The sequence below is a fragment of the Aulonocara stuartgranti genome (genome assembly GCF_965226115.1).
Source record: "Aulonocara stuartgranti genome assembly, chromosome: 15".
Lineage (NCBI taxonomy): Eukaryota > Metazoa > Chordata > Actinopteri > Cichliformes > Cichlidae > Aulonocara > Aulonocara stuartgranti.
The window spans coordinates 6,416,711-6,432,261 of NC_138951.1; the positions used below are offsets into that span (position 1 = coordinate 6,416,711).

At 38.9% G+C, this 15,551-nt stretch overlaps 2 protein-coding genes across 3 annotated transcripts; both read right to left on the reverse strand.

The window, feature by feature from the left end:
- Positions 1-792: 792 nt before the first annotated feature.
- fkbp6 (FKBP prolyl isomerase 6) lies at positions 793-6,013 on the reverse strand. 2 transcript variants are annotated; one of them, XM_082505775.1, is made up of 9 exons: positions 5,777-6,013; positions 3,852-3,969; positions 3,503-3,592; positions 3,198-3,415; positions 2,951-3,070; positions 2,630-2,827; positions 2,306-2,415; positions 1,452-1,552; positions 793-1,059 (listed from the first exon to the last, which is right to left on the reverse strand). In XM_082505775.1, the coding sequence occupies exons 1-8, from the start codon at positions 5,849-5,851 to the stop codon at positions 1,471-1,473; spliced, it is 1,011 nt and encodes a 336-aa protein (XP_082361901.1). In that variant the 5' UTR covers positions 5,852-6,013; the 3' UTR covers positions 793-1,059; positions 1,452-1,470. The 2 variants fall into 2 exon arrangements, with proteins under 2 accessions (XP_082361901.1, XP_082361902.1); XM_082505776.1 differs by having other exon boundaries at positions 3,213-3,415; positions 5,777-6,011.
- A 307-nt stretch (positions 6,014-6,320) lies between these two features.
- tmem244 (transmembrane protein 244) lies at positions 6,321-14,183 on the reverse strand. Its single transcript, XM_082505777.1, has 6 exons — positions 14,014-14,183; positions 10,950-11,035; positions 10,752-10,828; positions 7,556-7,681; positions 7,225-7,269; positions 6,321-7,015 (listed from the first exon to the last, which is right to left on the reverse strand). The coding sequence occupies exons 1-6, from the start codon at positions 14,104-14,106 to the stop codon at positions 6,918-6,920; spliced, it is 525 nt and encodes a 174-aa protein (XP_082361903.1). The 5' UTR covers positions 14,107-14,183; the 3' UTR covers positions 6,321-6,917.
- Between the last annotated feature and the right edge of the window lie 1,368 nt (positions 14,184-15,551).

The following is a 15,551-nucleotide window of genomic DNA, read 5'->3' on the forward strand; positions in this document are numbered from 1 at the left end:
ACTGTACTCACCATGTGGTGGGAGTTGATAGTAAAACTGACCCACCCACACAGTGAAAATTGGATTAGCCAGAGAAGTAAATTAGATTTTTGTGCACCTCCCCACCTCTGAGGTCATGCCACCACTCAACTCAGTCTCTCCATGACTTCAGTTTTATTCATCATTCACTTACTTCCTGCTTTGTTTCTTCCCAGTATCCCTCACGCTACCTCCACTTTGAGATCACTTTCATTTGGGCCTAGAGTACTGGCGGCCAAAGGGCATCTATAACAGTAAATCTTTCAAATAAGTTTTGAAAAATGAGCTAAAATTGGTAATTTTGTAATTTTTTACACTCCTAATAGCTCAAATAGTCCAATATCATCACATCTTAAGTTTGCACAAGTTTGGCTGCTTGTGGCAGTTTGGTTTGTTACAAACATTGCTCAGTTATGACCCTGGTACCTGCTACACTCCAGCAGTAGTATCAGAAAGGGCACCCCCTGCTGTCAATGGAGATCCTTTCTCAGGTAATTAGGTCAAGTGAAGCTCACAATTAAGCGCAAACTCTTAATGTAGCTCATCTCCCCACTCCTGTAAGCCCCCTACCCCATCTGCTTCAGTAAGAGGAAATGAATCCTGTCTGGACTGCCAGGATGGAAAAAAAAACCAAACAAGCCAAACAGCCGTTTTAATATTAGAATTACATCCATAATATCTGCCTACAACAGATTAGGTTGTGAGCTAATAAACTGAAGATGAAATTCAAGATGAGAAAACCTTAGTTTCCAGTTAGTCAACAAAGACAAACTCTTCTAGAAGTGAACATTGTATTTTTTATTATCATCATCATCTCAAGATCCCAAGCAAATGCTTAATACTCCAGCAAACATGCAAGGAATATGTACAGCAGGAGTCCAAAGGAGAGAAAGGGTACTAATGAGAAACATTATTTAACAAAATATCAAAACAACACTTAATTTGAGATAATTTTGAAAGAATTGAAACAATGATTACAACCCAACTCCCTTCATAAGTAGAAAACAAATTATAAAAGGAAAACATGGTGAATCTTGAAACCTGCAACAACAAACCAATACCTGAGTCAAAGACGAAGTCAAAGACGATTTGTCCGTGCAAATGGCAAAAACTCATGAGAGCTGTAGTTTGTATCAGATCATACAGTTAATGTTTGGTTAAATGATGAGATCCAGATCAGTAGAAGGAAACTAACCAACAAGATTTTACTTTGAAACACAGTCTAGTATTTTTTTTTTTCATGGCTTCATTAAAAGTTATTATACAGAGTGTATTTATTATAATTTATTTGTGACGACGGGTGTAGCAGGTTTAAGGGAAAAGGACAGTTACTGGCACATCACACGGAAGTCATTTTAAAATGTTAACCCTCCCATGGAGATGAGATTAAAATATATGAAAACCAGACAGAATGAATGAACAGGATTTCTCACCTCCTCCTCCTGCTGGTCCTCACATTTTCACTGAGCCCTTCAGCTCTCTAAACATCTTTGAGTACAAGTCTTTCTCTTTGTCCAGGCTGTCTTTATAGCACCTGGGACAAGAAAATGACACGTGAATATCTTCCGAGTGGTTTCACAAATGTTACAAAAGACAGTTATGATCCACTATGAGGAACACCTTGCTTGTACTGGGCTGTACCTCTTTTTGCCTTGTGTGTGCTTTGTGACATGGTATGATATCCTGCGGGAAGTTGTGGATTCAGATATGCTCTTCTGCACACATTGGCTGAGTAACAACTGGTTATTCGAGTTACTGTCGTCTTTTTAGCAGCTTGTAGCAGTCTGGCCAATGAGGCAGAAAACCACTGCTTACTGTTCATTTTCCCTTTTTTGGATCATTTCCTTTTAAACCCCAGAGATGGCCGTGTGGGAAAATTCCAGTAACTCAGCAGTTCCCAAAATACTCAGATCAGCCTGTCACCAACAATCATGGCACGTTCACAGTCACCTAAATCACCTTTCTTCCCCATTCTGATGCACAGTTTAAAGTTTAGCAGGTAGTCTTGACTATGTATAATCCAGTTTCTGCCATGTGATTGACTGATTAGACGTTTGATAGACCTTAACGAGCTGTTGAAGCAGTTACACAGTGCACCTAAAAAGTGGTGGGTGAGTGGAGGCATTAATATAAAATTAATGTAATAGTCACGGTTGTGTGGACAGACAGAGGGCTCTAGGTCAGGTAGCTGTTACAGTTTCAGCGAACTGCTGTGCATACTGCTGCACACAGGCCAGGAGAAACAGCTGAAGCAGCATTTATTCTAAAGTCATTAAAATCATCTTACATTGTCACTTTCCTCAGAAGGTTGTTGATGTCACTGTCAAAGGGCTTCTGTGCTTGAGCAGATGTGAGGCAACAATGAGCACTCGCATACTCATGCAGCTCCAGGTAAGCCTAAAAGAAATGCGATTAGTGTATCAAACTGCATCTTTAACTAAGTTAATATGTTTTGGGAGACTTGAAACACGAAAGCGTGAATAAAAATGATTTTGTTTCCTGTTTTTCCTGTGTCATCAACCCCCTTTTTTGTTTGTTTTTTTAAACCCCCCAGAGATAGTGAGGATTATTTATCTGACAGTCTGGAAGACAAACAAAAGCCCCGTCCTACCTGTCCGCAGCGGAAGAGAGCCTTTGTGTTGGCAGAGTCTATCTCCAAGGCTTTGTTTCCATATTTCAGGGCTTTGTGCGGTCTTTCCAGGCGGAGCTCAGCGAGAGAAATATTCAGGTAGAGAGGAAGCAGAGCCATCTTGATCCTCTCCTTCTCTAAATCACTCTGTGTTCCCCTGTTTCCCAGCAGCGTCATAGCCTGCAGGCAAAGCAGAGAAATATAATCAAAAAACACTTTCACCAAGAACAACTTGGCATGATATTAGCCATCGCAGTAAAACGTAATTAAAAATAAAAACAATTAACATACTTCAAAATGTACCTGTTTATAGCGATCTTTGGCATTGTAATATCGGTTCTGGTTGAAGAAACGGTTGCCAAAGCTCCGCAGTGTGTTGACAACTTCAAGAAGTGTGGACATAGGAACGGTGTTCTGCTGCTCCTGAGGAGGAGAACAGAAATCAAAGACCGTTTCTGATCTGTGCTATAAAAGCAAAAAAGTAGAGGCTTTTAAGTATGTGTAGTAAAGATGCAGATCTGTCTGAGGTTGGTAGTACTAAACAGAGCACCTGCAGCCTCCCTACCAGACTCATTGTAATAAAGTCATCCACTTGTCCTGAGTCAAGGTAGTCGAGGATCTGAACCTCATACAGAACCACAGCTGCTGTGGGGATAAATGGAGGGCATCCCATTTCCCCGTAAGCATACTGAGGCTGGAGGAGGAACCGAGAGAACTCTCCTTTCTTCATGGTCAACAGACCCAGCTCCAGCCCGGCCAGTGTCACATCTGTTTGAAGAATGACTTTTAAAACTGGTATATTTCAGGCAGGAAAACAAAAAACTCACGGTTCAGCCATTGTAGAGCATTTCTCACCTCTCCCCAACTTCATCATCTGAGGGTATTTGAGGTGAGTGGTGGTTTCAAAAGGCTGATCAGAATATTCCAGGAATCCTGAGTAATGGACTGTGTGGAAGTAAAACCAGACCATCAGTGATGTAGCAGCTCAACCAGCTCACACAATTCACAGGTTATTGCCCATAAAATGGCAAACGTGACCTTCAGGAGACAACTGGGTGCAGGGTTCATAACAATCTGAACAACACTCTACAAGAAGTAGAGATTTTTGTGAATTGTGGCTAGACAAACTAAAAATCCTGACCTCACGTATATGATAACTTACAACTGTAAGAGGCTTTAACAAGAAATGTGTACTCATACATACTGAGTACTGAAGCGTTTTCGGGGACAGGCGGGCCCTCTCCTGGCTGGACCACCTCCTTCAGGATTCCTCCATCTCCTATGATATCGTTCATCCGCGGACGTAGCTGCTCAAAAGGACTCTACGATGGAAAGAAGATTAAATGACACTTGGCAAACACACATTTTATACTCAAACACCAACCGCTGCATTCTTATGTGTGACACAAAGTTGGTATAGATTTGCTACTGAAATTTATGTGTACTTCAAGGACCAAAAATGTTCATACTGTGAGTGTACCCTTCATTTCGTTATATTTTGTTTACAAGGAGCAAGAATTTCTCATCATTTTTTAAGTGGTTCCCCAGACTTTATGGAGGTCTTCAAAGGTTTTCTTTGCTGCTCTGCTATTTTACACATTTTAGTCCAGTCCTTGTACCTAACTATTTTCAAAGTTATTATTTGTTTGTTTGTTTAGCCACTTAAAACTGACCAATTAATCATTCAAGCATAAAAAAAGCCCCTAACTCAAGGCATGAAAGTGTTGGGTATACACATAACAAACAACTTAACAAAGAACTGATTTTAAAATTGTATCTTTATCTTTGTTACGAGCAGCTAATCACAAGAACACGGCACGGCATAGTTGTTTTCTTTAGTTGAAAAAAATAAAATAAAAAAATAATACAACAAAAATATCCCTGTGTCCTCAAAAAAAGAAAAGTGAACAAATAGAGGAAAATAGTGGTAGACCAGGTAAGGGTCACAAAGGGCTGTGTACACACACACACACACACACACAGTAAAATAAATACCAATATTAAATGGCATAATAGGCAGCAAATAATGACAATAAAATAGGCTGGTAGTTAAAAAATAATAATAAATAAAATTCTTACAAAAAAAATAAATCTTACTGCTTTTTAGCACACAGCGACAGCGAAAAAACAAAGCGTAGCTGTAGTAGGAGACAAGGCTCCGTCCCATCTAGCTTTTTCTAGCACAATATTGTGCCTGTAAACGAAGACAGTGAGGAGCAGTGTATTTTAAGCCGTTACACACCTGAAATGAAAATCAGTGACATGGTCTTATGGTCTTAGAGATTAATCCCAGTCTGACATTGTCGGTTCAAATTGGTAGGTATGTACAAAGAAATGTCAGGAAGGAAGGAGGTAGAACAGTGAGGCTCTGGGATGTTTTATAGATGACGATCTGATTGTGATACCTCATACAATAGTAGTTAGAAAAACCTTCATTTTTCAGCATGGCAATGATCCCAAACACCCCAAAACACCCACAGCCATGGACTGGCCTCCCCAGAGCTCACAGCTCAACTTTACTGAAACAGTGTGGGCGTATCTTGATAGAGAATAGAACAAACAGCAGCCAACATCCAAAGAAGAGCTTTGACCATCCTCCAAGAAGCCTGGAGAACAATTTCTGAAGACTACTTAAAGAAATGAATAGAAAGCTTGGTTGTGTTGTTGAAAAAACGTGGTCTTACCAAATACTCACTCGTTACAATCGTGCAAACTGTTTTTGCACGTTTCAATAAATTGCTGAAACTTTTACTAGCAAAATATGAAGAAAATTTAATAAAAACCTTTGCACAGCTATGTATGTGAGGTATTTAGAGTAAATACTGTTGACACTAATCAGAATTCTCTTGCATGTAAAATCATTGTGTTGAACTGGCAGTGAAGTACATAACCAGCTGACACTTGAGGCTAACGGTGAACTGTACCTAATTTTACCAAGCTAGTTGTGTCATTTCAAACCTGGGCACTATTTAAAAATAATAGCCTACATAAAGAATATATGTTTTTTCTAGACTAGCTGTAATATTACATTATAGTGGTTATATTTTTTTAGCAAAAATTCAAACTTTGCTAGCATTTGGTCAGTTAGCTGAGCTAGCAACTTTCAGGCTTGCTGACACGTTTACTTACCGGAGACCTCGTTTCGAGCGGCTCCTCGCCGTTTATTAGCCTCCGCAAACTCGATATTAACCCGTTCCTTGACATTTACTCGGTAGTATGAGTTAAAACTGTTGTAAACAGCGCTGTTACACAGATAACTCTGTAAAGCCAGTTCCCTAGTTTGTTCTGGCGCTCAGGCTTGGGTTAATTACACCACGTGACCTTGACGAGCGTCCCAAACTGTGCGCAGAAGATGGGTCCAGGAAACGCGTCTGTGCAATTTGTCTGCACATTTAGGTGAGCCAATGCCAACTATACACGGGGCTGGTATTACCAATCCCAATACTGAAACTTTTAGCCTATAAATTCAGTTTATTTGGGAAGAGCACTGTATCATCATCAGTCTGCAAATTCCGCCCTTAACGAGCCTTTTGAACTATTGACTATTTTGAAACTGGGGTCTGTGTTGTTTTAACAGACAGAAATCGTCATCCTACTTTAACTGCCCGTTGATATAAAAAAAAAAAAGACAGACTGGAAAATAGAGACACACAGATAAAAAAAAAAAAAAAAGAAACAATAAAAATGTCCTTGTTCATAAAACTTTTAATTCAAATTCCAAACAGATTTTAAATATTGTAAATATAACAAACATTAAAGTTATTTTTGTGTAGATGTGCACTGAGTTTATTTAGACAAAACTGTGTGGCCACCGTTGAGCAACAAATTATATGTGAATATATGTAACAAATTCTGAAGCTTACACTAACATAAGAAATAATGATAATTTTAAAAAAAAGACAAAAACTATCTATGCACACATATCAGTCAATAGATTACAGGTAGTATATAATTCACAGTTTTTCCAACTTTAACATCTGTTGCTTTAAGCTTATGTTTAAAGTTTTAAGTGTGTAAACAAATAATACAAAACTGAAATATAATAAACTGTACAGAAAAGGTAAAAAAAAAAAAGATGTTAAATTGACAAAAGTAGGCCATTTGTACAAAGTGGGATCAGACTATTACTTGAACTGAACTAAGCTGGTAAGGAAACAAAGTCAGTCTTGTGGTTCTCTTTAGAATATGTACAGTATAAATAACTTTATTGACATACTTTAGTTGCTAATACCAGTAATAACACTGTCTGCAGTGAAATGCTTCATTTTCATCAAAAATTCTGCAGTTCAGCCGGATAGACAAAGTTGCTTCTGAAAAATTTGTAGGCCATTAGCTGTCCTCCAAATATCATCATCACCAGGCCTGTACCTGTGGAGAGAAGAGTTAAAGGACTGCAAGAGCAGCTGAATCTGCAGGCATGATGTAAGTGAGCTATAGTATGTCTAGATAGAAGAAATGTAATATCTTGAAATAGATTGGAAGCTTGAAAAACAAAGTGGATATTTTTTTGTCTTCTGCAAATGAGATTGGAGTCAGACAGAGGCACGGACAGAACAATGAAGGAGTACAAATCTTACCCAGAGCCATCCACCAGTGCTCAGCTGAAGGGAAGTCTGACATGACTGCAAAACACACCAGAATACAATTTAAATTTTGTGACAACAATTACTATCAAACTAATGAATACTGACTGTGACCTCGGGGAAAAAGATAAATATGCAAGCTTTATGCTTGGATAAACTGATTCCAGTTTAGCGGTGAACATTCAAATGAAATAGTGTCCGTGGGTTTATACGCTGAGCTGCAGCCTCTATATCCAGTTACATAACCAGGCCTCCAATCCTATCAGCTGTTCCGCTCAATTGATCCACTTTGTGTTTCTGCGTGCGTGTGTGTGTGTGTATATACCTGCTACAGTCATTGCAATGTGGAGAAGTGTGACAGTTATGGCATAGTCCCAAACCCACTCCTCCACAATCCAGGCAAACACCAGTCCTCCCAAAATATAGGTCACTTCTGTGGAAATTACTCCGACTGCAGGAAGAAAGCAAAAAAGTGGCACATCACCTTACAGAGCTGCTTTTGCTTTAACAATAAACTGCTATGTCCAGTCACATGCGACTGTGATAATGCTGAGCCACTATAAAATGACATTTTCAGACAGCACTCCTGATACTGAGTAGGAGCCCTTCAATCTTTTGTTCAGGTCAGGAGATTCCAGAAACAACAACCAATGAAAATCAGAGGCCTGACAGGATGAAGCTGGAGCCAGGGCTGCAGCGCAGTGACACCAGGGATGTCCGGAGAGGCATGAGGATGATCGCTGGCTGCAGGCCCAGCAGTCAAATGCTAGATGGGGACATCAAGAGGGCCAACAGGCTTAAATGTTTATTTGGAAGATTTGGCACATCGCCTTGCATTAACTAGCAATGCTGCCACCACCTCCGGAGACATGTCTGGAGAAGGTCCCTGTTCCGATACCACGAGGGCCCATCCCAATGCCAGCAACTCAGCGATTGTAGTCTGGTAGCCTCTTAGTTCACACATCATGAAGGCTAACTGCTTGCAAAACACACACACATACATACCAGGGTACACTATCAGATTCATATTCTCTGATTTCTCCAACACCTTTAAAAAAGATGACTCCTATGTAGGTTACTGCAGTGGTGTCCTGGATCATAGATTACTTTACCAGATTTTATGAGTAATTCCCATTTTTGAGCAGGACTGGAACAACACAGTACACCGCGACCTGTTTACTTTCCTCTTTGAGCTGCAAGCTTGAGACTTAAAGTTCACAGCAGTCTTTTCTTGGATTAATGAGAAATAAATCATCTTATTTGAAGCTGACCTTTCTCTCCTAAGTAAGCCCATTTAGGAAAAATAACCTTGATTATTTGGAGAATAATAAGAGAAACACGAGGAGTTCTTTCACTGTGTTCATGGGTCAAGTTTCATCCTTAACAACCTAAATATGCAAAAAGGACATGAGAGAAAAAAGGGTTGCATTATTCTGATTTCAGAATTTTCCTGCTTTACTATCTTGAGCTTCAATCCACCATCTGCCCGGAGTCTTTCTGTGTGGAGTTTGCATGTTCACCCAGTGTCTGCGTGGGTTCTCTCTGGGTACTCTCACTTTGTCCAACAGTCCAAAGTTTGTTGACAACATGACAGAGTCTATAGAACAATGTAGGTGAGAACTGTGGACTAGAAAGTCCAAATTCAATACTTCTGAAAGTTGCAGAGATTATACAAGAAAGAGAGATTATAGAAATGTAAAAAAATAATTTTCAACAGATAGTGATGACATTGATATGACTATACTGAAGAAAGTAATTCATGAAATTATATGTCCAATTACATATATATGTGATTTATCACTCAGAACAACTAGATCAACATCTATGGTAATGATGGAGTTAGTGTAAAATATTACCGAACATATACATAATAAAAAAATATGCAGTGGGGATATTTATTGACCTGTAAGAGGCTTTTGATACAATTGACAATAAAATATTGTTACAAAAAATGGAAAGATATGATGTGAGAGGGGCCAAAAACAGCTGGTTAAAAAGTTATCTTGATGACAGACAGCAATTTGTACAAATTGGTCAGTCAAGTCTGTGTGCTTGAATATTTTACCTGTGGTGTCCCACAAGGTTCAGTATTGGGTCCCAAACTATTTAATATGGCATCTGTAGAGTGACAGACTTGTGTGCATCTATGCATGTGCATATGGATATGTATAGGTGTGTAAGTATGTATTTATGTATGTGTTTATGTATGTATGCATTTGTATGTAGATATGTATATTGTTACCATTTTGATTAAGAGATTATATGCAAACTTAGGGGCAGGACTGGATGATCCACTGCTTCTTTCTGCTCACCTTTTTGTTCGGGTTTATAGATCATTATGTTGGGAATTTTTTATTTCAGTTTCCTGTGTTTGTTTGTTTTTGTTTGTTTTTTTTAAATTTTAATAATTCTAAAAGAAAGAAAGAACGAAAGAAAGAAAGAGCCCGTAGGCCTGAATGTGAGTGAGAATAGTTATCTGTCTCTCTGTGTTAGCTGTGTGATAGACTTGCAGTCTATCCAGGGTGCGCTCGCCCTATGACAGCTGTGATAGGCTCAAGCCCTTTATATATATATTTAAACACAAGAATCCACGTGTCCCTCAAATTTAACACTTTCCTTGTCCCAAGTTCTCAGTTATGTGCGCATTATATGCAGTAATTAAATCAGAGGTGCCCGCTTCTTCACAAGCGGTTGCCACAGTGGGTCTTTGAAGTCAGACAATTGTGAGAACAGATGGAACACACAACTTTTTCTTCTAGATCATATAATCAAAATATGGTCAATGTGTTTTATTTTGAATTAAAACATATTTATTTATTTCATTTTTAGCTTCTGAAAAACTGGAAAGGAGCTAAATTATACTGTATACAGCACAAGTCATTTTAAATAGTGTGTAATTCCAAGATAATTCTGTGTAAAAACGAATGACTGTAGCTTCTGTCTTTCGATGAATGCTGCAATGTCTCAGAGGAGAATTATATACTAAACATGACTCACTGCAGCACTGAACGTCACAGGACGTCCTTGCTTCCTTCTTGTGGCTGTCAAGTTACACAGTTCCTCCTCTTTCTGATGAAGTAGTATAATTTTACAATTTCTACAGTCTTGAGCAACTGTTATGAAGCAGTTCCCCCGCAGGGGTTATTAAAGTTTTTCTGATTTCCATTCAGGCTTTAATGCACTAAAAACACTTAAAGGCTACCTATCATAGTCATTTACATCTCTTTCTGTAAAAAGACAAAACAAAGAAAACCCTATATTTTAGCTTTATAGTTAAATGGAAATAGAAGTAATCTATTACCACGAAATGTGTAACTATTGGACTAAAGGTACTCACTGTGGAGGAGGACAGCATATGTCTCATATGTTTTGGATTTAACCTTAAAAGTAACTGATAACCTCAGAGCTGAATAAATTCAGCATTTTGTAAAATACTGGCCTCTGAAATACAGCAGAATGTAAGTAACAGAGGTCATGAAAATGATGTGCTCCTCTAGTTTTACTTCACAACTGTAACTCACCCAGGTATTTGGGGTTCTGCCATGACGGTTGCGCGGTGTAGTCGAATGGAGCCAACAAGCTGTTGATTTCATGAACCCTGAAGACATGAAGCAAGAAAAGATAATGACGTGAGCACGAACAATAACAAGTCTATTGCAACCTGCTTATCTGTCTCTCTTATCCCACTGGGTCTCATTATCGTGTGAGTCTGAGTTTACCTGAGCAGTCCAATGCAGAGACTGACCGCGATGTAGTAGAGAGAGTAGAAGCACACCATGCACATCAACAGATTCTGCAGAACAACCTGAAGAGAGGAGAAGGAAGACTAAACCATTAAAGCTAATGAAGAAGCTATAAAACCTGCTGTAGTCCAAGTTTCCTGTCCTGAAAAAAATCTCTTTCTGAAGGAGCATAAAGAACAAACAGTAACTAAGATTCTGTGATGAAATACTACTTATTTATAATGCTGCACCTTACTGGCAGCATTTTTGCCTCATTTCTAACTGTTTATGACAGAGAGGGCAGGACAGAAATATCAAGCGTTATGGCTTTATTTTCACATTTTTCTGAGAAAACTCATCTGGAGATGTTTACCGGAAAAGACACGGGTTATCTGATATATTGCTTGGCTCCTGAAGCTGACAGAAAATCACTGCTCCTCTCCTCCATCTTCTTCTTACGTGACCCAGAAAACTCCTGACAGCAGACAGTCAATGAGTGCTCCCTAAGGCATCCTTTTATAGATGACTGACTGCAACCTTTTCAGAAAATCAGTTATATAACACCCTAGGAGGGCTGATAACACCCCTCAGGGCTGACAGTTTGGCTTGTCAGACACAGGTAAAACTAATTACATTAAAAGCTGGTTCCATTCCAGTCAGGTGTGCAGGTGCCAGCACAACGGCTCACTGGCTTGCTGGCATACTTTAATGGAATGGGGTCATCGTTAATCTTATTAGTTATTGTTGTGACAAGTCAAACGTCTGCAAATAAGATGAATAACAACTTTCACTGCACTTTCGGGTAAAATAAACAGGCACTTCTGGTTTCGAAGGTAACAGGATACATGATGACGAGTCAAGCTGCTCATGTGTTTTTTTTGACTCATTTCTTCATCACCAATGATAAATGTTAGATATCCAGTATTTCCGACAGAGAAAAGTGCAGCTTTTTGCAGTTTATGCCCCCAAACTCTGGAACATCCTACCTAAGAATGTTAGAAACTCAAACTCTAGCGATAATGCCAAGAATCTGGGATTTGAGTAGGGTTTTTCATTCACTAGTAATAAATCAATCAAAATCGAGTGAGCAGTGGTGCATTTCATAATACCAGCATACAGCTGTACCTACTGCTGAGTTCATCCACATTTAGTAATCTGGCAGATACAAAGAAAATTCCTATTTTCTTCATCAATGTCATACTGCTCTTACTTTCAGTTTGATCTTTCTCTATATTTCATTCTGCCCCTGATTGTAAATATGCACTCTCTTTCTATATCCAGAATGAAACTCTTATGTTGTTCATTAGCTCAGATCTCTTTTCTCATTTAAATCTAGTAATTACACCACACAGTTTAATAAGCCTCATATATTCTCCATGTGTACACTAATGTTAGAAGAACTGCTTTCAGGTACTGCGCACCGCTCAAATAGAATGAGCTGCAAACAAGCTCCGACAGCTTCAGTATCTGATGATTTTTTATAACTCTTCCAACATTTTCTCAATTCAGTTATTATTTCTTTGTTTATTGTTGTACGACTGTTTCTCTGTTCTGATCGTGTTCTTGTGTGATGTGTTTTCATTTTCTCAGGTCTCCCTTGGACAAGACATTGGAAACATTTTGTTTCTGTGACTGGCAGACTGATGTTTTAATATATAAAATGTAAGACATTTGCTGTAATTTCTCTTACGATTACTAAACTAACTCTCTAAAAAACATGTAAATAGGCACCTCAGGCATATACTGTTCTGTACAAAAGTCTCGTGCCACCCCTCATTTACTTATATTTTGCCAAGAAATTGGGATATTGGTTCAGCAATTTATTGAAAAGTGCAAAAAGAAATTGAAATATAGTATATAAGGCAAAAATAGCAATTGTACAATTCTAATGAACCTGTAAGTCAATATGACTGTTACAGTGATGCCACAATGCTTCAATAAAGTTGAGGTCTGGGCTCTAGGGAGGGCAATCCATGACTGATAGTGTGTGTTTTTCCATTCATATGCTTTAACAGCACTGGCAGTGTGTGAGAGATTATTATGCCCCCACTTCCACTGAGATCATCTCTGATGAGGCTTTAGTAAACAGTAGATGGATCAACTGAAGGGCCAGATGCATCTCTCAAGTCCTGTTTTTTTTTTTTTGCTTGAATGATTCATAGCTCATAAGGTCTTAACTGGCTCAACAAAAACAAACAAACAAAAAGAAAAATATCCAGCTGACAGGTGCAAGGACTTGACTGAAAATGAAAGGCAGCCAATGTCCAAAGACAGACTTTGAAAGACCTGGAGAACTATTGCTCAACAACACTTTAAAAACAAAAATTAAAAGTAACTAACTTCTTGGAAGCAGACTATAAAGAAAAGAGGTGTGGCTCAAGACTTTTGCACAGGACTGTAAGATAGTGTTAGCAGTTTTTACATCAGCACAAAAATGGAAAAATGCTTAACAGTTTAATATATGAATACTTTACAGACTCTGCACCTGATATGTGGCGTTAAGGTACATTAATGTACAATGTTTTCTCATCTTTCAGTATTTCTCGATTGCATTTCACAATATATTCTGAGCTCACTGGGATGTTTAGACCTTAGATACCGTCTATGATTACTTCTCACTGTATATTTCAACAGTTTGGATCACAGTGTGAGTCTGTCCAAAACCATTAAAGTAGCTGAGCTCATGCTAATACCATCAGACACAACTAAACACTTTGGCTAGCTGTCTGTTTGCCATCTTATTGCCATCTCCTGATTACAGATTATGTTTTAAAAGCATGACCTGGAAATTAGCTTTGATTTCTAGGAATGCAAGCCTACAACCAGATGTGCAGTGCCACATACACTTATGGATTAGAAAATATGACATTATACAAAACCACTGCTAGCTAAATGTTAATTATGTGTGTAATGAGGTGCTATAATTCAAATGATTGTCAGTAATTGTAATTTTCAGTAAGAAAATTATTACCAAGTTGGCTAAACATTTTGACCCTCCACATACAGTAGTCTAACTGTATTCTAACCATTTTCTACATACAGTACCAGAGTGTGTCCTTACCCAGGTATCACTGGGTGTAGTTTTGAGGGAGATGGGTCCATGGCGTTTTATGAGCGTGACTCCACAGCAGCGACAGCAGTAGTCCAACAACATGAATGGTTGCTGGTCTACATGAGAGAGGCAGCATGTGTATATCCGAGTGTGTGTGAGAGCATGTTGAGGGAAGAAAGGAAGGAGGGCTGGATTAGAAGAAATGAGATTACTACTAAGAAGACTGAATCAATCCCAAAGCGGATGAAGACAAACATATACATGTAGTCAGTATAGCTTTGAACACTTACACGTAAGTTAGATGAAGGATGTTGATTTTCAGACTTCAGGAAGTGCTACGGACAAAAATTTATGTGACAGTGTAGTAAACTTAATTTAGTTTATCACTCACAGGCTTTCGTTATTTTTTTATGTCTGTTAAAATTATAATGCCCTTACATTATAAAGGCAAAACGGTTCACTGAATAATAAAATCACTGATGAAAATGACTGGTTGCCTCTCCCTGAGACTGGTCTGGTCAGAGGTTTCTTCCTGTTAAAAGGGAGTTTTTCTTTCCCACGGTCGCCGAGTGCTTGCTCATAGAGGGTCGTGTGATTTTTTTCTTTCTAATATTGTTGGGTCTTTATAATATAATATAAATATAACCGTTAAACAACACCTGTTTTGAATGAGTTATTCTTGCTCAGTCTAAATGTGTAAATCATCCTTGAATTCATTTTTCGGGGGTGGAGGTTGGGGAGAATATTAAAACTTTTATTCTGCAGTTTGTAATGTGAACACTGGGTGGCAGCATAGCCTCAAATGAACTTAACCAACACACACGCACACACACGCACACACTGGAAGAGATGATAAGAGGCGCATGCAAGGGTCTGGCAGCAACAGATAAGATGCTGACCATTCATATGTATATATTTGTGCTGTGTGTGTCACAAATTGTTTTTCTACGTGTCTATTTTTGGCGTAGAGAAGAAAAAGAAAAAAAAGAACAGATTGGGAAAATCTGGAGGGGGGACTGGGGGCTGCCAGCTGCTGACCATCCATCATCTGTCATGAACAGAAGCGAGAGTGTCAGACAGGAGACAGAGAAATGACAGCAGCTCCATGTCCTCGTATCCTCCAGAAATTACGCAGGAAACTATATTCAACTCCTCATCGTCACAACATGCGTATCCCCCTTTGAGTGAGCGGTAAAGCACATGCACGTGCGCCTTTGTGTGGAGTGTGGAGTTGACTTGGCTGCCACGGTAACCTGCATCATTGTAACCATGGTGATGGTGAGCAGGGGAGTAGGAGGGGGGGTTGCATGAAGAGTAAGGTGGGCGTCATAACTAGCTGTCCCTCTGCAAGCGGTTTGTGTGCTGGTACATTTTATTACTCTGAAGCTCTCAGGAAACTTCTCACACTCGTCTGTGCTTCTCTGCTAAACATTCAGAAATCAGCAGGATGGGAACTGAATGTGTGACTGTATTTTACCTTGAAGTTAAGGTGTTTGGATGATTGTATGTTTGTAACTGCTGTAATGAGGGCTAAAAGTAAAAGCAGC